The following is a 26,369-nucleotide window of genomic DNA, read 5'->3' as shown; positions in this document are numbered from 1 at the left end:
ACTGAATCCTAGAAAACCGGACAATCATGATAAGAAATGGTTACGTGCATCCTCTGTAGTAGCACTCCTAGCCCCTGACGCATACAGTTGCACTGCTGATGTTCTGTCCTACCAACTACCTAATTATATTAACTTGGCATCCCAGGTAGTTCCTGATTAGATGTTTCGAATGAAAACAAGTAGAGGATCCAGGTCATAATACAGTGCTGATATCTTGTTTAGGATGCTTCTAGGAGCAATGTAGGTCAGACCTGTTGTTTGAGATCATACTTTATTTCTGTACTCTTTTGATAGATCTGAAGTGGGCTCATTTAGGACATTCACAACAACGTGTCCCAGCCCACGGAGGAGCGTGAAGCCTTACTCCACCTTGTTTAAGTCACTGACAGATGGTGGAAAGGTTTGGGGTTGTTGTCAGAAAGAAATGAAATGAATTATTTCTCTAAGTCCTGTCTGTGTGTTTGCAGGCGTTTCATGTCTATCTCTTTGAGTTTGACTTCCAATAGTGTGCAGCCTACATCACAATGTTCCCACAGTCTCTCCCCCTCCTCCTCCCTTTGTATCACTGTGGCATTTGATCTCTGAGCCGCAATGACGGCATCAATTTTTCAAATATTGGTTTCATTGAGCATCAGTCGTTTTGTGCTATTTAACTTGTGTCTATCATCACAATGATATAATGAGTCACAAATGAATCTGCCTTTTGAAGGCAAAGTTCAAAGTGACTCAGTGAAAGTCTGATAATTTCACTTTCATGGTTAATCAAACCGTGGAATTACATTGATGGTTTTCTTCCCCTCTAATTCCACTGCTGACTGAAAATGATATAAACTAAATATAATATTTCAATGCATTGGGTGGCAGTGACTAATTGCAAAAAGCTAGATTTCCCGTGTGTGGTGTCTTAAGTGTCTTAACCATGCATGGCTTTCATAAATGTAGGTTACTTCCAGACAAAACAATTTTGAAGACTAAGGAATGGATTGTAAAAAACACCCCAAAAAATATTAAAACTTTCTGTCTTTTTATGATGCAATTGAAAGTTGGCTTAAACCCTCCCCTCACTGATTGTCCAATTGTAGCTTAGCAATCGTAACGAAGCACAGCAGGTCCAACACCAAAAACACATGAGCAAAAGTGTATCGAATGGGATAAACGGTGTTTGCCTGCTCCAACGTAAGTTGCAAACATTATCTACCTAACTACATACGATAGGAGGATTACATTTCAGCTCAATTAGCACATAATTGCCGAAATACATACCATACATACGGTTTGTGGGTTTCCATGTTACTTTGTTTTTGAAGGCCACATTCATGACTAGAGTGTTCACTGTGTAGTATTTCCCCATTCTGTTTAAGTCAATCCTGGCTGGTATCACAGTTTAGGCTAGCGTTAGCAGCTCTGTCTTGCTAGCATCCAAACAAGGTTATGTAAGAACAAAACAAGTCTAACTACTTTAAATGCACAAAACTCTACTGTAACTGTATTATACTTTTGTCTCTGTGCACTTATTAAAGCAAACAGTTTTTAACATATTTCAACACATTTTTCACATGATATGTCTGCTGTGGTGCTGCGCTGTCTGAAACTTTGTGTGTGTACTTCTCTTTTTGTCTCTCGTGATACTGTTTGATTTCTATATAAAGCAGTCGCTGTACTGCATTGGATTGCATCAGAAAATCATCATTTCGTCAACAAAACAAACGCTGCTTCCATCAGAACAAGACTAACCGAATCCATAAAAATAACCTTTTTAATGCAATTTTTCATGCAGCATAGGGATCCATTTATCATAGCAGTTTCCATCATAGCATTCATTAATTAAACTGTATAACAAGTCATTACTGCCAATACAAAAGGCAATACTATGTCCAGGGAGCTATCATAACATGATCAAATAAGAAGTCATATTTAAAAGGAGATGTGCTTCAAAGACATCAGGAACTAGAGTCCAATTTAGCCATGACAACATTATTAAATCCTACAAGATGAAAAACCAGCACATCAGGGGAGGAAAAAGGAAGGGTGGACTAACATGCCATCTTGTCAATCAATAGCGTACTCACTTCTGAATTCATTGAGGCTTCTGGTTTCATATAGAGGCAAATTGGTCACAGCTTATCACAAACTGGAGCACCATGAGCAAAACTCATGCAGGCACAGCTAGAACATGCAAACTTCCTTATCTTTGTTTCCCACCAATGTCCAAAAAGCAGAGTTAATTAAAGTCAATCAGAGTTTGATATCTCTCAATTCGGTCAGTGTTTGAAACTGGTTTGTCCTTTATCCAAACACACACACATAGCTATGCATGGGAAGCTTATCATGTCTTTTTATCACCGCAGATAGAGTGCATAATTCAAAGCAACTGTGCTTTGTGGGATTAGCGTTTCACATCCAAATCTGTAAGAGACCTCCTGTCTCCTTTTTAAAGTTCTGCTGCTCGCAGGTCGCCTAATTGTAAAACGCTAAACATAAATGCACAGTGAGTGACAGAGAGAGGGCAGGGTTTCACTACTGTGGGTTTGATCACAGGCCGCATGAAAATAGGTAATTTAGTGTGCAATAAATGCGTAACTATGATGCGCTCTCAACATGTGATGCAGTAAAAATTGCGAGAGAGACCGTTTATAGTGGGCTGGTAAGGGCATAGATGGGATTTGTTGTTCTTTCCGTACTTATGTTATGTTGTTTATGTATTTTATTTAGTTGACATAGTTTTTTGAAGCCGAATCATGTTGTTTTTCCGAAACCTAACTCTGCGGTTTTGTTGCCTAGACCTAACCACGTATGTTTCACGGTAACGAGGTGGTGTTAAGTGATACGCAAAAAACTGTTTTTGGGTCGCGGACCCGTTTTCAGTGGGTCGCGGGCCTTTGCCTGACAAAAAAAAAAAAAAAATGTTGTGATTTTATTTTGAAGGGCATTTTTTATGCAGCGGAATTATTCCAGCATTTACGGCACTTGTTCAGCGGTGCAGGGAAAACACCGACCAATGCGTTGTGAGTCACATCACGTGATGCAGCTCAGCCAATCAAATATGGGCATTCTGAGAAGTTTCCTGACTTGAGTGAGATGTACACACACCCTGACACACGGGGGAGAGACGAGGATATAGAGAGCAGAGCAGGACTATTGAGGTGTGAGTTGTGAAAGTCAAATCATAGGACGATTTCCAAAAGAGAAAAATGTCCAGAGAGACCAGAGTCATTAGACCCTGACTGGACAGACTCATATTGGTGAATTCTTCCAACACTAATTTCTCTTTTTGGAAGATGAGAAAAATATAATATCGAGGCTTTTTCACTTCACCCTGAATGAACTGAATTTAAAGCTGCAGGGCAATTCAGTGAAAATAATTTTTCTAAAATGAATTTTGTTACGTAATTAATTTTTTTATCCAGCCGTTATTTTACTTGAAATGAGAAGAACATTTATTTATGTATTTCTATGTATTATTTATAATCCATCCAGTTAAATTTGAAAAATGAGAATAATATTTGTTCAAATATAATTGATGTGTACTTTCTTTATTTGATTTGGCAGTTGTTTACTACACAGAGACGTTACTACTACTTCTTGAATATAGATATACCCAAATTGGGTCGCGGCTTGTCATTAAGGGGTGATGGTGGGTCCCGCAGCCAGACCAGTTGAGAACCACTGCACTAGAGTCTGATTAGCGGTCTAATGAGTATTGTTATTATCGCTGTGGTTGATATATTACTCAAGGAAAATTCCTCTTTATCTTAAATTTGAGCAAGAGCAAGATTTTCAGGTGTATTCATTTTTAACCCCAACAAAGTTAACTTATGTTGCTTACACATTAACTTCCACCATATATGTACGATAGTAATACATTTGACAGAATAGCAGAGGCTTTGTGAAATGGCTGGCTCATAAAGATGAAACGACAGTTACCTGAGACACAGCAGCACAGTGACTTAAGGATTAGTTCCTGGCTGAAGTTGAAAGTCACCATAAAGCACCAGGGTTTGAAGAAAATTGATGGATAGTTGGAAAATCACTTGTGAGGAGTCTTCTCTGGAATCTGGACTTGGGTGTGACGAGACTGCCTGGGCAGGGTAAAGGGTTTTTACAGCAGTTTGGTTGGACCACCTCAAACGCTGCATCAAAGTCTCACAAGGATTGAAGTGGAGGCTGAGTCGCTTCTGTACCGTCCTGGAAGTAGCACACCTTGAGTTGAAAGATAAACTCTGTGGTGTGTGGCATTGGTTTATGCTCCATACCGATCCCTGTACAAATAAACATCAGAATAAATGTTTGCTGCTGCATTATACCTCCATTCGTCATAAAGCAACAGAACATTCATCTCGCCTTTGTGTTGCTGTAGGCGAGGTGAAGGTCATTCTGTGAATCACAACGGAGTGAGAGGGACATTTGGACTACCTCAAATTATACTTCAAAAAAGATGTTTGGTTTTGATGGAAAAATGATGGGTTGTAATCGCTGACTTTGTCTGTCTTGTATTCTTTTCCAGGAGATAATAACGGGTGGCCCAATCTCTTCGACAACTATTTTGGAATGCCCAGCTATAACACTGGGACCAAGTCCGATGTGTGCTGTAAGTACTGCTCTGTTTCTAAACTGCATTATTAAAAGATTGGTCAATTTGGTACTCCTGAAAATAACTTTTACCTGTCACTGCTCTGGCAGTGATATAACTGTCCTTGATTTATTTTTCCTTTCTTTTTGTTGTCATCGCTGCTGTGTTACAGATTGTTTTCTTATAAAATGAACTCGTGGGCAGCGCAAGAGCCTACAGCAGCCTGGCTTTTATCACCAGCTGCTGTTGAGCTTCAGCACGGGTGCCTAATCACATACAGTTTGTGGGTGGGAAGCCGGTGAGGGAGCGTGTCATAGTGACTTGGTTTGGTTGGTTTCCTTTGTGGAGATGGGATGGGGGCCGGTTGGCGACAACTTGAACTTCAGGATGCATTATGCTCTCATCATGGAGCTTCAGATAAAAAGTAACAACAAAACACAACAAAAAAAGAATTAATTACAGCTACTTTGAAGGACTGTGATAATGTTTAGGAAAGAGGTGCTAACTAAAGGTAAAACTTCTTTAAGCAGCCTAGTCGGGATAGGGTCTAAGAGACAAGTAGAAGGTTTAGAAGTAGAAATTGTTGAAGTCAATTGGTCAACGTCGATGGGAGAAAAGCCATCACAATATATATCAGGGTTTACAGCTGTTTCTAAGGTTCCTATAGTTGAGGATTGATCGGTACTGGTTGAGGGCAGGAGATTATTAATCTTGTTTGTAATAGTTATAATCGTATCATTAAAGAAGGTCATGAAGTCACTACTACTGAGGTCTGTCAGCCTGGCTACGGTGCTGAAGAGAAACCTGGGGTTCCTATTTGTCTCTATTATTTTTCTCTGGCATTACGGAGGGCCTTCGTTTATGTTTCAAGACTATAGCACCAAACTACCCGAGATTCTTACAAATTGGTGGAACGCCATATCCTTTCAAGTTGTGGTGATGTTTGCACCATGGAGCGAACTTCCTTGGTTTTATTATCTTCTCTTTTAGAGGGGCAATAGAGTCTAGTGTCATTCACAGTGAGTCTGAAGCACTATCAACAAGATATGTGTTCTGCAGTTCCCCCTTTGTTGATCCATGTTCATCTTTGTCTGTAAGGAGACGGTTATCTTTGTTTTATTAGATGGCAAATTGGGTTTATTTGAAAGTAAGCATACCTGGAGCAAAGAGTTGTGCAAATAATGGTTTTATTCAGCAAATATCTAATTATCAAAAAATACCTTTCCTTTCGTGTGGACCCGCTCAGGATATTCAGATCTTCTTTTTTTTTTGATTTACTGGCCTCAGTAAGTAGTTACTCTGAAAACATCCAGTTCGCTGGGAGGGGAGCTAAACATGACTTGTCTCAAATGTGTAATAATCTCCGCAAAGGAAAATAAGTTTGCCTATCAAAGTGAAGCATTCGGTTAATACGTATGTGCCCTCAAAGATAATTTGCATTCATTGGATTCAGGAATGCCTGGTTAGATAATCATATCTGCTCCATTTCATCACATCTTGCATATCCATACTGGGATTTAATGAAAGATAATCAAAGCTGTCTTAAACCAGGAATACTCAATATGCAATATTGAGAAACCTGGTTGTTTTATCAACTATTTCCAACCTGTGTTTATCCTCCAAGTCACTCTTACTGAATTCTGCTTTTATTGTTTTCTCTGCTACTTTAATCTCAGGACTTCTTCCAGCAGGACAAAGTTGGCATTGAGCCAAACCGCTCAAGTCTCGACACTTTGACGGTGCATGACTAGTTGATTGAAGTGTCCTCTGATGTCCCATCTCTCTCCCCTCCATTTCTCCAGTGCTGGGTGCCATTCCTGAGCTCTGCCAGTGCCGAGACCTGGAGCTGGACTGTGACGGCACAGAGCTTCAAGACATCCCAGTGGTGGCGATGAATGTCACCATGATGTGAGTTTTTGTGGTATCTTAAAGCTCAATCCATCCTCAGAAAGCCTCCATCCCTGGCTGTGACTGCCACAGCATGTGAGAAGCCGGATTTACTTGAAGCCAGAATTACAGATGAATCGCTGGTGATAGTGACTAATGCCAACCCCTCACATTCAGCTGATGAGTAATGTACGTCCTTGAAAGACTTATGAGAGCCACCCTCACACACTTGGTTTCTTACATCTGGAGAAGTTTATATTTCAAGATTTCATTAATTTGGGACAATGGTACAAAATACTTTTTCACATGTAGACAAGGACATGTAACCCTGTAGTTGTTACAGAGTTTGTCGATGTTTGATGGAAGTACAATAGCCTGTTTCCGACTTTATGGGGCAATTTAGGCTGTTTTTATGTGGCCTGGAATATCAAGGCAATTACCAGGCAGATTGGCCTGTCCTCATTATCTCTTACAAAGTGTCTGCTTTGTCATTGGCACGGAATAATTTGCTTTATGGCATATTTGGGTGGCATACTATTTTGCATTTTTTCTCCCCTCTGAACCTCGCTGCCTAGAAATGGTCAAAGAGCCCGTCTCTCATTGTGAGTTTAAAGCGCAGCTGACCAAAGCAAGAGACTTTTGTTATCCATGTGAATTTTGTTTTAGAACAAAAGAGCACTAGAGTTCAGACTCCCACCAGTGACTGGTAATCTATGTGTTTATTTGTTACTTTCACAAGCAACTTGACTCTTCCTCATTGTGCGAAATACCCAGTGGCAATCGGGGGTCCCGCCTTCCCCGTGTTGTTAGTGAATGGGTGAATGCTGTCTGTTGTTGTAAAGTGCTCTGAGTGGTCACTAAGTGCAATTTGAATGCTGTCTGTTCACTCGAGGCCGATGTAAAAATCATTAATCACAGGACATTTATTCTTGCAAGAAGGAACAGAGTTGAAAGACATACAGAGTACATGGATCAAGGCTGCTCAAAGGTCTGCCTCTGAGTCTTTGTCATATATACTGCTAAACACAAGCAGTGTGGTGGTACAGGGTCATTTACGATAAGCTTGTCACACATGGATAACATACACATGTATTGCTTTTCACACAGCGCCATCTTCACAAAAGATTTGTTCTAGCACAAAGGTCATATTATGAAATCAGCAAGTCTTAGTAGCAAATCAGTTTTGTAGGACTATTTGTTGGACAAAGCAAGACATTTGAAGACGTCACCAGTTCAAGGTGACGTCTTCAAATGTCTTGCTTTGTCCAACAAATAGTCCGAACCCCAAAGATATTCAGTTCACATTAGAGGAAATCAAAAGAGAAGCTGGAAAAAGCAAATATTCGGTCCTTTTGCTTTGAAAAACAACTACTTGATCATCGAAATAGTTGCAGTTTAATTTTCTGTCAATCAACTTATCAACTAATCATTGCCTATCTAATGCTAATGATCAAATCTCTGAAACGCGCACTTCCTCATGAACTAGTGAAATTCATCAGGCTGAATCAAGGGATTTATGACAAGTCTGTGCAGTTTAGAGAGTTTGGTTAACGAGCAAACCTCACGGAAAAATCAGTACGAGAAATTTAGGATAAGAGTACTTTTAATGTTCTTGCATGAGGCCAGACATGTTTTGATAAGGGAAGTGGAAAACTTGTACTTATTAAGGTCAATCTCCACTTATATAGTAACTTGATGAGAGAAGCTTTTGGCACAGCATGTGAGCATGGACAGAAATATACCAAAAGGTTAAAGTAACTTACATTCACTCTGCCTTATACAGTGTAACCCAGGTCATACAGAATCACGTAGTACAATCACAACACCAGGGAGGAGACACAACAATGTCAGACACTCCCAAAGTAAAAGCATGCCAAGGGTGAAGGACTTTAAAAAGGCCTCTTACGTTATTTACCATGAAAGCATAAGTGTTTTTGTTTGTTAACCAATACTCCTCCGAGTACTTTAAGTGATGCCACAGAAATGGACCTTGGCCAAGAGATACAATGTTAGAGAACGGTGAGCCCAAGGAGACGGTGTTAACAGTGAGAAAATCCTACATTGCCCCGAAACTGTCCTCTTCCAAGTGTTTGACGTGGCAGTGTGTGAAGGGTTGAGCCTTTAATCAGCCTTTAATCCGTTAAAAGCTTTGGAATCAACAGATAAATCCACTGGTTCATCAGCTGAATCACTTTGAGATGATAAAATGGTATTAAGAACACCAGGAGGCCATATTTTGCCGTGTTTATAGATTTTCTGGTAAATGACTCTGGGTAATTTAGTTTTTATTTCTTTGCTGTGTTATCTAAATGTGAGAATATATTTAAAGTTTTGAAATATTATATATCTGACTGACTTATTTAATTGTCAGTCAGTATGGACATACTGTATGCTCATTTTCAGGTTCATACTTGTATTTTGTGTTTTGCTAAAACATGTTTACATGCTTTAATTTTAATAAAAAATGCTCTGTTTTAGCGCCTGTCTCTTTAAGCCAAGTCTTCTCTGATTGGCTTGTGAGAAATGATGATATGATGCATCTTTGCAAGGGTAGTTCTCAAGCCGAGGGTGGAGCTGCTCAGATGGTGGCAGATATATTCTGAGCCTGTATGGAAGGGGCTTGTTGAATCACACGTTTTCGGATCTAGGCAGCCCCAAAACTGACCGGGTTGTTACAGTTACACATTTCGTGGGTTAAAAGAAACTCAAGATACCCGAATGTCTGTGTACAGCCACTGATGAATGTGAGTTTTTCATGATGTGTTATAAAAGGGGGCTACTTTTGGATTTACAAGGGCTTGTCTTTTGCGACTAGGTTAATGGAAATGTGATCCACAGGCTCAAAAGCCCCATTTATTAGAAATTTGAATAATTCAAACTTGAATGTTAGAATTATAACCTTGACAGAGGAGGAGCTGATCAGCTGTTCAAATGCAACAGTACTGAATCGTGATCAGCGTTGTTTGCGGTGTAAACCTTATTTGATATTCTGATGTTGAGCCTCTTTCTATCCTTCAGGTCGCTACAAAGGAACCGACTCCAGAAACTGAAAGCAAACACATTCTCTCAGTACCAGAGCCTAAAAAAACTGTGAGTGTTCCATGAATTATGGATTGCATAGAAATACACACCATGTATTTTTTTAATTGTAATTAATTTATTGCATTTTATCCTTTATTGTCCTTTAGTCAGTCTTCTTTCTAGGTCTGAGAAGCACCATATATAATGAATAAGTATTTGTAGCATGCATGGGAGCCTACAACATTAATTCACCCAAACATATACTGCCTTGTTTGATACCAAAGAGCCGAGATGATGACCGCCCTTTGACTGAAAATGGAAATAAATGAGTTCCACAACTACAAAGCTGATAAGTGTATACAGCTACGAGGACTGCTGGGAACTTTGAATGACGTGATTGTTCTCTTCCGAGCATGGACCCATTCATTGCCGGCTTGCGTTGTTTGTCAACCTCACACAGTGCCACCTCCACGTGGCGTCAGGAGAACAAGACTAATCCTCCGCCAGGAACCCTTAGGCTCCCTCAGACTGTTCAGACTGCTCTGAATATTTCACCGGATTGAAAAACTTCCCAGAGATGTGCATAAATAAACATCAGAAATACTCACCAGGTGTGTGAAATACACAAAGAGTCAAAACACAGCTCTCAGCGGTGGTTTGTTGAACTCACAGTATGTGCTATAAACGAGGATGCCAGGTATTCGACCATGACAGTCGGGTATCAGATACAAATTTCTCTCAGCTCGGCTGAATCCCCAATTATGAATATTTCTTTGTGTAAACTTAAACAATCAACGTCAAGCATTGTATGTGTGTCTTTAATTAAACCAACAGGCTCAATGATTATCTAATGTTTTTCTTCATTGTTCATTTGGAATCCAAATGATTCACAAACAGTTTTGTGCTTTTGTTATATAGATATCTCCAGCACAACAGAATTCGAGATGTGAGTCCTGACGCATTCAGAGGGCTCTATAATCTAACAAGACTGTAAGTTTCTTCATTTTTCTGACACAGGCCATTCAGTAATAAAGTACTGATAGTAGTACTATTACATGGTACTTATATAACGTGTTTAACAACATTTTTATGACACACTATACTTTGACTTTTTAGGGCGGCCCTCCTTTAGTCGTCTAATGAGTCGTTCTTTTTGCTTTTTTTCATGCTGAATGAAGTTATTTCACACGAAAAAATGAAGAGCACATCTTTGGAAAACACAAGTTTTAAATTGGTTCTTTTGCATGATTTTTCGTGCAGTAATTCAGTTTTACAGATCTGTAGACAAAATCGTGTGTTAGTCGACTAACAATTTCTTAAGTTGAGGAAGGCCATAGACTTTTTTTAAAGGGTTTTTTTATGGCGTGGTAATAGTCATGGTATAGTATGTCATAAAATGATAGACTGTCACTTCTCACTATTAATTTGTTAGGTAGTGTGCAAGTGTACAAAACACTAAAACAGCAAATGGCAATGCTGCTGCATCGCCAACCACCTCCTTATGTAGTATGTTTTATATTACTGTGGATGTAACTAGCATGTGTGTTTATTTAGGGGAGAATAGTTCTCTGAGCAGAATCCTCACTGCTGCTTGGATTCTCTGAGAGCTCCCTTTTTTCTATCGACCTGTGTAAACATTTGCTAAGTCAATTCCTTGGTGTAAGTCTTTCTGACTGAAATGCTATATATACTCAGTATTACAGACAGGACCCCCCCCCCCCCCCCCCCATGTAAGGCTACATGGGGGGTCTGCTCTCACCAGCAAACTGCAAAGGCTGTCCAATCAGGACTAGTGCTACACAACACAAGAAGGGATTTTAAAACCCTTTTCAGTGAAGGATCTGTATCTAAACATATCAATGTTTCTTTACAACACCCTCAATGTCTTTACCTACCGGTGAGCGCTGAATGACAGCAGGTCATTCTGGAGTCAGGTTCCTTTGATTTCTCTCTGCTCTGACATTCAGTTTGAGACTTGTTGTCGAACCGTGTAGCCGCCTCTTCCCCGTAGCCTAGTTTTCTGAAGCCGTCCAGGAAAACCGCAGATTTTTCCTGAAAAGCCCCAACAAAACTGCAAATCCGTCTGATCCGGTTGAATTGTGAGATATGAGGCTCTTCTTAAAAAATGTAGGATGGTGAGATTTCCCATGTACTTGGCTGACTCCAGATGTAGATGTTGTTCCTTTCCTCTGTCAATATCCGTGGGCTTGGTAGTGTAGATTATTGTTCCTATATGTTTTTGGGACATCCTACGTTAGATATAGAGGCGCCTCTATTTAATTCTGTCCATATAGATATAGGCATGACAGCGCCTGGCTTGATGTTTTTCTTATGAGCTGGGAGGTTCTTACCTATATATTATATGTGTTTTTCTTAGTATACTGCGTTTTGTGTGGGTAGTGTGGTTCACAAGTATTATCATGTGACAAGAGTGTGCATTTAAAGACGGCGTATCTGTTGATATCACTCAGTCTGTAGAAGAGCATTTGCTCGAAACATCACTTTGCTCGGAACAACAGTGAGCAGACCTTTTTATTTGTGTTTTCATAGATATACAGTAAGTGCAATAAAAGCAAAAGGTTACAAGTTTTCCTATCAGTCTATTCAGCATGATAACCAAACCAAACTCGTCTTTCCTCTCTTAGATATCTGAGCTATAACAAGATATCTGTCCTCATGCCGGGGGTGTTCCAGGACCTGCACAAGCTGGAGTGGTTGTATGTGTATTCTTCACCGACAGATAAAGAATATAAAAAGCTGCATGCATAGTATATAAGGATATTATACTTTCTGTAAATATTGATTTGCCATAGGCATAGAAGTCCAGTTTTGTGATAAATAATTCATACTGATAAAGTGGATTTTGTTCTTACATATCCTGTTATTTGTTGTAGGATCCTAGAAAATAACGATATCCATCAAATATCGTCCTTGACATTCTCCGGACTGAACTCCCTCGTTTTACTGTGAGTTTTTCTTCTATACCATTTTCCCGTTTTGCTTTGATGTGATTCCTTGTCCAAACATCTACGTAACATTGTGGTTTTTTGATCTGTTGAGATTGAGTGAGTGTTGCTCCTTTTGAAAAGTGCACTACACGTTGTTACATTGCGTCTCGCTGATTGACAGGGTTATGATGAACAACTCTTTGGCAAAGCTGGATGACATCTGTCGGGAAATGCCAAGATTGAACTGGCTGTAAGTAGGATGTCAAGATATCAAAAGCTGACATGTCATTTAATGATCTGTGTGCGTGTGTGTGTGTGTGTGTGTGTGTGTGTGTGTGTGTGTGTGTGTGTGTGTGCAGTATGTGTCTGATAATTCCGCTCTGTGTGTACATTTCATAACATGCTCCTGCAGGGATTTGGAAGGAAATCTAATTGAAAACATTGGAAATGTCTCATTCTGCTCATGCAGTATGCTGACAGTTCTGTAAGTATATATTTACATAATTCAATCCATGGCAATGTTTTTGCTTCAAGATTTTGACTGAATTGTTGTGATATGCCTGCAAATCACTCTCCGTTTCTCAAAATGTGATAAGCTTATGAATGGAATCAATGCTGACAGTTAGTCATTAGATGTGAATAGGTAGATCAACAAGTATGATAATAGTATTTTAAATTTTAAATTTATTGCTTTTCTCCAGTGTTCTACAGCAGAACAGGATCAGCCATATACACGAACACGCTTTTTCAGTCCTACAAAAGCTTGGAGAATTGTAAGTTCATTTTGTTTCATTGTGCAAACAAACTCTATAGAGAAAAAGAAATCTCAAAATGTCAGAATTGTGCCAAAAAGAAGCTGATGCGATGCAATTTAAATGTGAAGCATTCTGAAGATGTGCTATCTGCAGAAAAACGTGTGAAAAACGCACTTCTAGGCAGATTGTAGATACATTTTTGGTGCCCAATGATTATTTTGCAGAGTGTCTGACCTTTGTGTCAGCCCCAAATTTCCCCTTGAAAAAGTTTCCTAAAATCTACAGGTTGAATTGTTGTTAAATTTGTTAGGATTATATATGGTCTCCAGAGGATGAATTCAGCAGGTTATTAAAGTTGGAGTTTATAATCTTCTTCAAAAACATTTTTTGTTACATTTGTTGAAATTCTCATTACATCGCGACAGCAATCAATGATCAGCCCGTCCAATCATTTGACAATATTACGTTTTCTTTTTGCCAACAAATCCCATGAAAAAAACCAAACCAACAATGAATCAGCAGGTCACCATAGCACTCTCCTTTTAAACATGTAACCCACAGCAGAATAGAGCAGCATTTACTGCAGAAGTGTTGTTGTTAGTGTGCCTATTATGGAATCCTCACCCTGTACTTAGGAAGAGTTACACAAGTTGGATTTTTTTTTAAGATCAGTGGACATCTGTCAGAAACCCAGCAATCAATATCTGTTTATTGTTCTGTGTTTTTGTCGAACCGATTGGATTTGTCTCGGCGTGCAGGGATCTATCCAGCAACAGACTGGTGGCGATCCCTCCCAATCTTTTTGTCTTGCTGGGGGATTTGCTGCAACTGTGAGTTCTGCTTACACAATTACACCATGATGTACAGATCTGTTTACAAGCATTGCTATTCCATGAATATTTAGCAGGAGTTTATTTTGTTGCTGTCAGGGACTAGCCATAGAATCGGAAGTATGTTTAGAGCAGATAGAGGTTCAAAGTGATTAGTAAATACAAAATAAACTCTCCTAGATTAGTACTGACCACGGTGACCAACACTTGTGGCTGCTTCACAATAAAAGCCACCATGTGTTTCCCCCAAGCAGTAGATGTTATGTTTGCATTAGCAGTAACTTAAGACATTGTAAAGAGAGTGAACAGTGTTCATTTATATAAAATTGCGTTGGATTACATGCTACATTTTTCCTGTGAACCCCTCATTCTTATGCAATCTGAATCCAGTGTAGGAATGACGGACTCCGCCACTACGTATAACAACTACTATCTAGAGATTTATCTACTGGTTGTTAATACATGAATGACTATTTCAGATGAGATGCAGAACATAAATAGTAACATAAATTGGGTTTAGATCTTGTGAAAATCAAAAGGATAACTTTAAAGTGTAGGAGTCTCAACAGTGTGGTGGGTGGATATTAAGATGCCAGTTAAAGAGGAATAATGCAAGGACACATCTTCAAGATATGCATGTGCATGAACAATTTTGACATGCAGAAATGATGTCAATAATAAATGGGATTTATTTCCATGTTATCTAATTGAGGGTTTCTTATCTTCTAGAAACATATCATACAATCCCATCGTGGAGCTCCAAGTTGACCACTTTGACAAGTTGCATAAACTTAAGTCATTGTAAGTATATGTTGCTACACACTGGACAACTAATTTAAAACGAGGGCACTGCCTAGGTGCCCTTGAGCAAGGCACCGAACCCCCAAGTGCTCCCTGGTCCATGGGCAGTTCCTTGCTCTGACATCTCTCTCTGACATCACTCAATGAATGCATGTGCTGATGTGCTAAGTGTGTGTAATGTCTAAAAAATAACTGCAGTATGTTCTTTGTATGGTTGTCTCTGCCAACAGTGTAGAATGTGTTTGTATGGGTAAAGGCTGACTTGTGTTGTAAAGCACTTTGGGTGGGAGCTAAGATTACAAAAGGGCTGAATAAAGGCAGTCTATTTACCTTTAGAAGAGCAGCAAACAATACAAATGCACTGGATAGGATGGGAGGAGGTAATTATTCTTGCAACCGTGTCCCATTTTGTTAGGGTCACAGCATTGGCTGCATGATGGTTCCTTACTGTCATTCGGATAGTATGCACTCTTTCTTCTTGTGACACAAGCGTCACATTCTGGATTAACAAATGAAAGAAAATGTATTTTGTCCAATTTCATTTTTTTTCCTTTTCAGTCCTTGAAAAAGTATTGGTTGAGAACCTTTTGAGGAAAACACCTGTTGTGCATTTGAGGACATTATGGCGTGTCTCTGTTTGTATGTCTTTATATTCTCAAGGAGCATAGAAGGGGTAGAAATTGGAAACATACAACGGAGGATGTTTGAACCTCTCAAATACTTGACTCATATGTAAGTACGCCATTGTCATGTTCTATGTTGGGACTGTTAATCCTCATCTTTTCACATGTATTTCTAGTGTTGAGTCCAGAGCGAGGCTTATCGAGACGGTCTGGCTTCTCCTCTGACTGGAAGATGATTAAGTCAAGTTTAGTGTAATCCATCTTCTCTGTGGGTAAAACAGCCTTAGCCCATGCAGGTCCTGGAATGGATGCAACAGAGTGAAAATTAATCTCCCTTGCCTCGTATATAATCACAGAATCTCCTCGAGGCTCTTTATTCTGTCGAATTTCGTTCAAGTTTCAGGAAGATACAGTTTGTTTCGCTCAAATAAAATGTCTCTTCTCTGAATCAGGCGACAGGCTTTCCAGCCATGCAGATTATTTGCGTTTGTCTCTGGGATTTCCGCCTCTGGACCAACACAATGGAAGGGAAGGGAAATTAATGTGTGGTGCTCACAGCATCAAAAAAAAGGATATTTATCTTTTTTCAAAGGCAACATCTTTTTACAGAAACATTGTTGCTGGTACTGTGGATAGTCCACCCATCAAGTCATAACTGGTACAATGTTTCTAGAAAGACATGTTGCTGTTCAGGTTTTCTCAAAGCAATGGGCATATAGAGCTTTGAAAGAAAAAGAAATAAAGCAATTTCAGTCCAAATTGTTTTCTTGATTAAGTATGCCTCTCAAGCCCCACAGCTACCCTGAGTTTTAATCAAAATCAAATCCTCAGTTAAAACCACCCAAACTTTTCTGTTTTTACTTTCCAACTGTCTCAATTTATGAAAAGAAAAACCCTGTAAAAGAGTGTGGAGTGCACACCAGCCTGTAAGGACACTAAATCTTGCATTTGTACATAAATAGACTCCCTTATCTTTTGCTTAACTTGACACTTTCTTTAATCTACAATCCCAGCTACTTCAAGAAATTCCAGTACTGCGGCTACGCTCCTCATGTGCGCAGCTGCAAACCCAACACCGACGGCATCTCGTCCTTCGAGGACCTGCTGGCCAACATCGTGCTGAGGGTCTTCGTGTGGGTGGTCTCTGCCACCACCTGCTTCGGCAACATCTTCGTCATCTGCATGCGCTCGTACATCCGATCAGAGAACAAACTCCATGCCATGTGCATCATTTCTCTCTGCTGTAAGTCACACTGCATCTAAAGGAGGGATGTAGTGGAAACTAGCTTTTTATCTAGTTTACCATCATAAAACATGACTTACAATGTATACATAACAAGTATTAGCCAAATAAGTCACTAGGGGAAAGAGGGTGTAGTATTAGCAGCCCAAAAACATATTTTTATAATTATCATAAAATTGTGGCAATATGTTTATTGACCTGACTGTAGTCAGTAATTATGGATACATCAGAAGTGACAAATTATGCAAAATACTTTAATATTCTGAAGTAAACAAACTTAAAATAAGTTGGTGGGAAATTTGAAATGAGTTCCCAATGTGCTTATCAGTGCATTTCATCAACATTGAGTTTATATTACACACACTGGCCCGCTCATGAATTAGAGTATGTAAAAAATATTTGATCTCTTCAATGGGATATTTTCCCTCACTGAATGAAAGAAATTCACAAATTCTAAGAAATTATTCAGAGCATAAAATTGAACCAAAGAAACTGCCCAAGGATAACAGTTTGATTGAATAATACTCACTCGCACTGTCTCGCTCGTTTGCCAAGATAATGAAATATTTGGAATGTGGAGGAGTGACGTAGAGATGCCGTATACGGCTCTGGTAAATCAAAGCAAGCCAGTCCGGCAGTTGTTATTCATTATCTCATATTGGGACTCACTTGCCTAATACGCTGACCTTTTAAAAAATTGCTGAATAGAATGTCAGTGTGTACTGTTTTCAGTACCGCACTAATTTCTGGTGGCTGAGATCCAGACAAAAACAGAGCTGAAGGTAATTAAAGCGAGCAAAATTTGCACTCTTTTTAGCAACAATGGATTATGTCTCCCTGTGCAGGCAGGATGTGTCTGAATGTTGTTTTTAATCTAGTTATTAAAGAAGTGGAACAAGTCTGCAAAGGAAGAAGTCGTAAACAAAGATAAAGTTTGAGTCTCCGAGATTGTGGTTTAGAGCCGGAACAAGAGTCATTTCACACATTTATTACTCATTATTATTTACCATCTCTTTATCTGTCCTTTTTTCCCAAACACTCGTTTGTTTTTTTTTCTAATTAATAGTAAATCAACAGATGGCTGACTTTGAGCCCAGTTGAGTCAGCCAGACGTCAACTTTAGTCTTTTACTTTGATGTACTTCCTATTTCATATAAGAGCACACTGAATGTATGTCATAAGTAAATGCTTAAATATCAATTCTAAAAACGGCTTCACGGGGGAAAGAAACACGAAATTACGAACAAATTACGTTGAATGACATTTGGAGTTATGTGTCAGCTATGAATTTGAATTATCCAGCACAACAAAGCTTAACCTCAGCTGTCCCTTCAATTTTCACAGGACCAATATTAAGATAAAAAACAAACAGGGAGTCTTTGATGATGATATACCTGTGTGGAATTTTAAAAAATGCTCTTTGAAGAGCATTTGCATGTTTCCATATCAAAGGAACTATTATCAAGTGGGTTTTGGGTAATGTATTTAAGCACATTATTTAACATCAAGTAGTGACTGATGAAGCAGAGGAGAATTCCTCTCGGATTTAAACTGTGAGTTCAATTTCAGCTCTGACAAATTGTCAGCGAAACACTTTTTGCCAGAGAGAGAATAGAGAATAGGAGTAAGATAAAACAACATGTGGTTCTTAGTTTTTTGAGTATGAACTTTTTTACTCAATGTAGGGCTTGGGGCTCATGCTAAAACATCTGTGAAGATTTAATGCAAACAGGATATGCATGAAAGCAGAAATGTGCATACCCAGTCTTTACACTAGGTGTACAGAATAAAGCCCTATATAAGTTTGTGTAAGTATGGACACATGATTACTGCCTCGTCAACATTTATCTATATATCTATATACGTATATATATAGATATATAGTCTATATTCTACATATTCAGCATGTAAAATGTTTTTTAGTTCTAATGCAATGAGTTTGTTTCTACCTGTCTTTCTTTCTTATCATCAAAGCATGACGCTCTCTGCACTCGCTGCTGTCATTTTTCTCCCTTTATTGAAGGTGTAGCTTAATGTGAGCATGTAGTGGTTTGTCCTTGGTTCCTTTTTATTGTGCATGGATTTACACGGTGAAGTGGCTGCTGTCTGTCATAGACCGAAAGCCTTTGAAGATCCATGTGTACATGGTTTGCTTCTGTTGTCACGGCTAAGTAAAGGCATTGTGGTTCCCTTTAAGGAGCACTGCTTCAAGGAGAGCTGCTGTATGAGAAAGTCTGGGTGTTTATATTTTGCGTTCAAATAAATTCAGCAGACATTGTGCTCAAGGTTTAATCAAATAGGTACTGCACATTTAAACATGTTTTTTAAGCGGTAAACTAAATGGTATGACTGCACTTGGATGAAACACATCAATGCTGGAGTTAATATTGACATTTCTTACCAAAGTTATTAAAATTGGCATTTCATGAGTTGGAAATGACTCAACATGGCCTTTACTGTTTTGGGGGCGACTGTGACTCATTGGTACAGCGGGCCGTCCTTCAATCAGAAGATCGATCCCCGGCTCCGCTAGTAGTCCATGTCGATGTGTCCCTGGCCAAGACGCTTGACCCCAAATTGCTCCTGACGGTTGTGCCATTGGTGCATGTGTGAATATGAATGGTTAGTTAATCCTGAAGGGCAGGTGGCACCTTGCGTGGTAGCCCCCTGCCATCAGTGTGTGAATGGGTGAATGAACATGTATTAAAGCGGATGGAATTAGGCTCAGACCTGGGGGTGAAGTTACACTTTAAACCTCTCATAGATCTGAATGCAGCCTTGCAGGGTCGTATAAATCAGACATCTTTACAGTCAGTAAATCCTCTGAATATGTTGTTCTGTAATTTGTAACTCTCCTTCCTTGCAGGTGCAGACGGACTGATGGGCATCTACCTCTTCATGATTGGTGCGTATGATCTGAAGTTCCGCGGCGAGTACAACCGGCACGCTCAGGCCTGGATGGACAGCAGCCAGTGTCAGGTCATCGGCTCTTTGGCCATGCTGTCCACTGAGGTATCCGTCCTTCTCCTCACTTACCTCACTCTGGAGAAATACATCTGCATCGTCTACCCTTTCCAGTACTTGACGCCTGGATGGAGACGAACTGTCACCATCCTTTTGGGGATATGGCTGTTTGGCTTTATTATTGCCCTTCTGCCGCTGGTCTGCAAGGGGCTATTTCGCAACTTCTACGGGACTAATGGAGTTTGCTTCCCGCTGCACTCAGAGCAGCCAGAGACACTTTGGGCTCATGTTTACTCCATCGTCATTTTCCTGGGTGGGCATTTGATCTTGCAATTGTCCTTTTAAACTTTGTTCTTGTGTTTACTTGATTGTTTTTATTTATTCACTCATTCTATGAAGCTATTTGTAAAAGCACAGTTACTATTTAGTGAGCATTTTTGTATTCATATGCATAGCTTTGCTATAATTATGCAAATATGTGCCACAGCAGTTGCATGGCAATCCAGAAATTAACCAAATATCTCTCTGCAGGTCTGAACTTGGTGGCATTCCTCATCATTGTCTTAGCCTATGCAAGCATGTTCTATAACATCCAGAGAACAGGGACTCAGACCACTAAATACAGCAACCACATCAAGAAAGAGGTTACCATCGCCAAAAGGTTCTTCTCTATCGTCATCACGGACTCCCTCTGCTGGATCCCCATTTTCATCCTCAAGATCCTGTCACTGCTGCAGGTGGAGATTCCCGGTACAGTAGAAGTGCTATAACCATTTAAAGGAATACTCGACTGGTTTTACGTTTCGAGTATCAAATACAAGCCCTCAGTAGGCTAGCAATGTGGCTCTGAAAAGTTTGCCGTGTGTCATTGAATTGAGTGGCGATTTATGTCAGAAAATGTGCATCAAAATGGACAAAGAATTATTTTATCTTTTTAATTGAGTAAATTAGGGTCTGGGTATAATATCATGACAAGAAATGGAATTTCATAATTTCACATTTTCATACTTATTCATACTTATCACCCTCAAACCCCCAAATATGAGGGAGTCACTCTGAGGCCACATCCACACTACTACGTTTCTGTTTTACAATGCATATCTTTTATTACGTTTACGCCGAGGTAAACGTAAAAAAAAGAGAGAGAAAAGCGTAAACCTAGCGTAGCCCAACCTTTTATCTGTTCAAGTGGACAACAATACTCTGTTGTAATTTCTGTAACTAAGCAACTAATCTACTTCCTGTTTACAACGGCACCCGCATGCCCAGTGTACGTGAATAGTCATGTGGTATTTGTTTTTCAGGTGTGTTGGTATGGAAGGAAATCCTTTCTAAAACCGTGCTGGCACACTTGTGTGGACGTAGATCGTTTTTGTTTTAAATCAAAAACATATTAGTGTGGATGTAGCCTGAGTGCCACATTTTAAACTATATTCTTGTCATTCAGTTATAATTAATTAAGTAAACCTAAATTTTAATTTGTGGTAATATTTGATTTGATTTTTTTATCTACCATACCAATATCTTTATTCCATTTATTATACATGTTTTGTAGCAGTTCTTCATTGCGCTCAGCTTTCATAAGGAGCAATGACACAATAGCATGAGTAAAATATATTGTTTGTGTGCATTTTAGAGCCACTTTCCAAGCTTACAGGGAGATGAGGGGTACAGCTGGTCTAGCAGCTATTCCCACTTAGTTTTAAAGGTGTTTTTAAAAGGTATTTATCGCTGTATGAAGAGCATTCAACTACAACCTTAGTGCTGTTTGCACTGTATACCCAAATGGCCCATTATGTGCAGAATCCATTATATATATAAACCTGCTGAGCTGTGGCTTCCTAATTACGTCCCCTGTTGGGTTAAAAGACATTCTCATTTATTATATAAATAGATTTGATAAAAGGGTTTTTGTTGAAGTATTCTCCCAACTCATAACCCTGTTAAAATGAATGTTCTTAAAACGGACTATATGCCAGCTCTGTTTGACTTCTTCCTCTCTGTGTCTTTTCTTTCTCGGCAGGTACCATCAGCTCATGGGTGGTCATATTTATTCTGCCCATCAACAGTGCCCTTAACCCCATCCTGTACACTCTGACCACACGGCCTTTCAAAGAGACCATTCTGCAGGTATGGGCTAACTACAGGCAGAAGAGGCCTCTGCTCAGCGGTCACCCACCTCATCATCCGTCGCTCACCTGGCAGGAAATGTGGCCCCTGCAGGAGAACAGCCACGGCCTCGCCACGGACCGTCCGCTGGCCGCGACCGGCACGATAGCCAACCTCGCCCCTGTGGAAAATACCAACAATGACATTACCACATGCACAAATCAACTACAGAAGCAGCATACATTGTTGTGAGTAGATTCAAGGAAACAATGCCAAACACACTTAGAAACACCCACACATACACAAACTCTTTTCAGAGTCAACTAAACCGATTAATTGTGATTCAGGTTAATTCACCTCATTAAAAACAGTCCTTGATTTGTGCCCATGTTTCTCTGTAGTGTTTAAAAATAATTAATATTCATTAGTATCTCATTAGAAATCTCAATGTGTGCATGTCTTGCCCAAGCAGCGGCCATAACGGCAATGGATGAAGTCAGTGCAGAAATCCCTTATGTGGCACAGCAGCTCCTCTAATGAAGACTAATGTCGGCTTCCAAAAGATATCCATCAATACAGAGCTGAAGCCATGCCCACTTATGGTTTGGCTTTTGTTCCACTAGCTTTCATTGATCAGTTTAGTTTCTCACAGAGGACATCTTTCTTCTTTCTGAAAGCTGAGTATTCTGTCCATCATCTCAGCTGAATATCTAGTATTATATTGGGAAATAAAGTTTGGCCAACTTAATTTCTAACAGTGATTAGAGAATTGAATCCAATAACTACAACTCCCATTAACCATATGACAGTACCTCTGTGGTTAAGACACTTTAAATGTTGCTGTTTTACACTAACAAAGTAAACATTCTTCACTTTGGAAACAGGAGTTTGACCAAAAATAAAAATCGAATTCATTTAACAGCTTTTTCCGGGGCTTTTAAGCACAGCTTCCGGTTTTCCTCGTGGAGTTTACTACACTGTGCTCAGAAAGTAAGTGTTTGTACTAGCCAGACAGTAGTAGAATGTATTTATTTTGTTTATATAATATGGACAGAACAACATTATCCTGATAAACGAAAAACAACATGGGAGATGTATTGCAAAGCACCACAGCAAAGAGTGTTTATGTTCCAAAGATGTTTGTAAATATTTAGAATCAAACATCAACAACAGGCAACACTAAAATAGGCAACGTATGAGGAACTAAAAATGACTATCGAGTATGAGTATTTGTAGCTCATTATGCTGCTCACGATAATAACATTAAACTGTCATTTTGTTATGAAATTTTGCAGCAAGTTTATGGTAGTTCTGCATGTCTTTGAAAAAAGGCCCTGAGCTTGGGTGTCTTATGGGAACATTGTGTGACAAGAAACAATGTGCAGCTAAAGGCTTTCAATTGTCAGAATTGCAGGAATTACATGGATTACATTGATTTTTCTTTTTTTGTACAATCGGTCACTTAGATGTTTTACTGAAGAACTCAGGAGGGTGAATCGACCCTGTTATGCCTTTCTCTGTTCAAAAGTGCATTGGCATCAGCAGCATACATTTCATGCTGATAGCTCGATCTCATATTGATAATAAGTCATGCAAACTTCTTGCAGCAAAGAACATTTTTACATCAATGTAACTTTCTATGTTTTCATCCAGTCTGCTAAGACGGGATAAAAGGCCTACTCTTTTATTCTGCATTCGGTCTTTAGTGTTTTCTGTGTTGCCTCTGCCACCAAAAAATATTTTATATACATATTGAATGTAATGTATGAGCCATTTCCAGTATGTTAAACAAAGAATGTACTTAATGTGGGCAGAAGACAGTTCCCCAGCTGGTCTGGGGTTTTTAACCACTACACCACACCTCACATTCTTTTTACAATGATCTGTACAGTGAAGACATTTGTAAAATGATCATAAACTGTACACATACTTTGTTCAATGAAATGCTGATTCCTGTGGAAATGTATCCTTTCAGTCATTGTAACTGTATGAATAGTTAGTGAAACATTATGTGTGCCATTTGTGTTTACATAACATTCCCATACATGCTGAAAAGACAAGGAAGCCAGCGGTTTCTTTGTAGATATTCGGGGATATTCGGGGCGATTGTGGCTAAGTGGATAGCAGGGCCATCTTTCAATCAGAGGGTCGGCGGTTCGAACTCCGGCTCCGCTAGTCACATGTCGATGTGTCCTTGAGCAAGACACTTAACCCCAAAATTGCTCCCGTAGCTGTGCCTACGGTGTAGAAATGTGATAGACTCTGAATTGTAAGTCGCTTTGGATAAAAGCGTCTGCTAAATGACTGTAATGTAATGTAATATACTGATAATATGTGCAGGCTTATATTAAATATTGATGGGGAAAATGTTTTTAAACATGTGTTATTATTTTATTTGTTGTCTTGACTTATGTCTAAACTTTACAATGGTAGTTTTTTTTTTGTATTTCTGTTTTTCTTGAAACGTAGACAATAAATATATTTATGCCTCACATCTACTTGTTGACTTATTATTTGGTTTATATTGGTTATTTATCTTAGTAGCTTTGGCATTGTCTGTGTCTCGTAGGTTTCTTTGACATAGTAAAACATAATTCACAATGGTGGAAGAAGTATTCAGGTCATTTACTTTAGTAAAGTGATACCACTATGAAAATCTGCTGCATTGGTCCTGCATTGAAAACTTCCAATAAAGTTAAAACCACAGTTGGTCTTTAGCGGAAGAAACTTTGAAAACTGGGAACTATTGGATAAAACACAACATATTCAATGATGGAGATTACAAATCAGAAAACTTTAAGATATCATAAAAAATAAAAATAAGAATAATAATCCGCACAATACAAGAAAAGAATAACTTGACTAGCATTGTCCTGCCAGGAATTAAAAGAATGAGTTGTAAGTAATGTTACAAAACAAATAAACAACAGTCACGAAACAGCTGTAATAAAAAGTGTTCCAACAGATTCAAGATGTAACAATGTCAGTTATCAAAATGTGCTATTAGTTTGTTCAACTGAAACCAACTGTTGGTTGGCTATGACTACGTTATACGGTTATATCGGAGCCATAAAAAGAGAGAGTCGCGTCAACGGAAGTTCAAAATGTTTGACCGTCACGTGATTCACGTAGACTTCAGATAGCTCCAGGAAGTAGGTGGCGGTTTGAATGTATAGATATTGGTGGAAACATCAATTTTGTGGATTAGTAAGTGTAACAGCTGCCTCGTTAACATATTTAGGCTAGAGTAGCAAGAAGGGTATGTTGCAAGAAACGACATACCCCTCCACTCACCCCTCCCTTTCCAAGCGTGTCGGAGAACTACGGTGGCCTTCTAGAAGGAATAGGCATCTCTATTATTACAAAGAGCTACTTTTATCAATACTCAGTTATTTTTGACTGAATAATTGATTTTCAAAACATATAGAATTTTTAAAACAAATAAATTCAGCAAAGTATTAGAAGTCATTTATAATTTAGATATAACTAAATATATTTTTTAGAGCAGCAACAGTAATGTTTTCAACATCAAAGTCATTATATAAAGTAATTAATATCTCAATGGAGACAAATCTAAAATGTCGATAAAATAAATACCATACATACAAGTTTATACATGATAATAATCAGTAATGAAGAACACAGATGGTATCAGTCATTCCTTCTGTCCTCTGTCCACCTGGCTGCTTTGTCTCAGCCAGCTGAGAAGTTGACAAGAACAAACTAAGATAAACAGACTACAGACAGACAGCGTTTGTTTTTGCTTGTTTGTTTAAAAAAAAGAGAAGCTTTTAGCCGAGCTTTCGTGCTGTGCTTGTTTAAACAAAGCGGCGGTAGATGAGAGACTGTGGACAGAGACGATTGAATTGGGTTTCCCTTCCATTTATACGTCCATGCTTGTTGAACAGATGTATTGATAGAGTATTGGCTCGCGAATGTGTTATTGTCATTAACTCCAATAATCTTCCCTTCACCTGGTTCACTTCAGTGTCTCTGCCTCTCCTCTGTAAATTACTTAGTTCTGTGTGTGTAGAGAGGGCAGATGAGATGCTCGCTGCAGTGTGATAATGAATTACATCAAAACATTAAAAAGTACCAATAAAAAACACCAGTAATGTCAGGGCTTATCAATACTGAATGCTTTTGAAATAATTACACAAACTAAAAATAGCTGTAACACTAGTTAGTAGCTGAAAGAGAACAGTGGAGCGTTAGAGTGTTAGCAGATATTTTGATTATCTGGCATTGAGCTTACGAGACAAAGTAGAGGGGGAGAGACCACATAACTGCGCCAAAAAAGATTATTAAAGTTTTTTGTTTTTTTTTGGGGGGGGGGGGATTTGGATGGAAGCCCATCCCCCCCCCTCCCCAAAAAAAGATTAAAGTTGTTTTTTTTCAGGATTTTCTTCTTTTTTTTTTTTCTGGCAGAAAAAACTTTAAAAAAAGAAGTGCGCATGCGCTTCAGTGATGATGTCCTCACAGGTCCCTTCATCCCCTCGCCAGTCTTACCATGAAAACGGCATGCAATTATACACAAGGTAACTATTACTGGTGACTTTTGTAAATGTTAGACGTTATATAGCATTTATTTTTTACTTTTTCCCCCCCAAAAAAAAAA

General features: G+C 39.0%; 1 protein-coding gene across 2 annotated transcripts in view; it reads left to right on the top strand.

Moving 5' to 3' along the window:
* The window catches only part of rxfp1 (relaxin family peptide receptor 1), a 39,523-nt gene extending 15,280 nt beyond the window's left edge, over positions 1–24,243 (top strand). Inside the window, exons 3-18 of one of the 2 annotated variants that reach the window (XM_076103466.1) lie at positions 4,505–4,588; positions 6,373–6,478; positions 9,476–9,547; positions 10,397–10,468; positions 12,124–12,195; positions 12,373–12,444; positions 12,608–12,676; positions 12,839–12,910; positions 13,128–13,199; positions 13,940–14,011; positions 14,741–14,812; positions 15,473–15,544; positions 16,449–16,678; positions 19,545–19,955; positions 20,174–20,392; positions 21,666–24,243. In XM_076103466.1, the coding sequence (XP_075959581.1) occupies positions 4,505–4,588; positions 6,373–6,478; positions 9,476–9,547; positions 10,397–10,468; positions 12,124–12,195; positions 12,373–12,444; positions 12,608–12,676; positions 12,839–12,910; positions 13,128–13,199; positions 13,940–14,011; positions 14,741–14,812; positions 15,473–15,544; positions 16,449–16,678; positions 19,545–19,955; positions 20,174–20,392; positions 21,666–22,003 (2,105 nt within the window). In that variant the 3' untranslated portion in view covers positions 22,004–24,243. Of the gene's footprint in view, positions 1–4,504; positions 4,589–6,372; positions 6,479–9,059; positions 9,202–9,475; positions 9,548–10,396; positions 10,469–12,123; positions 12,196–12,372; positions 12,445–12,607; positions 12,677–12,838; positions 12,911–13,127; positions 13,200–13,939; positions 14,012–14,740; positions 14,813–15,472; positions 15,545–16,448; positions 16,679–19,544; positions 19,956–20,173; positions 20,393–21,665 lie in introns of those variants that run through there. The other variant, XM_076103465.1, reaches the window with a different exon arrangement.
* The last annotated feature ends 2,126 nt before the right edge of the window (positions 24,244–26,369 follow it).

Source organism: Anarhichas minor, unplaced genomic scaffold (assembly GCF_050575085.1).
Source record: "Anarhichas minor isolate MPS153535 unplaced genomic scaffold, ASM5057508v1 ptg000028l, whole genome shotgun sequence".
Taxonomy (NCBI): Eukaryota; Metazoa; Chordata; class Actinopteri; order Perciformes; family Anarhichadidae; genus Anarhichas; species Anarhichas minor.
This window is presented reverse-complemented; position numbering and strand designations above follow the sequence as displayed.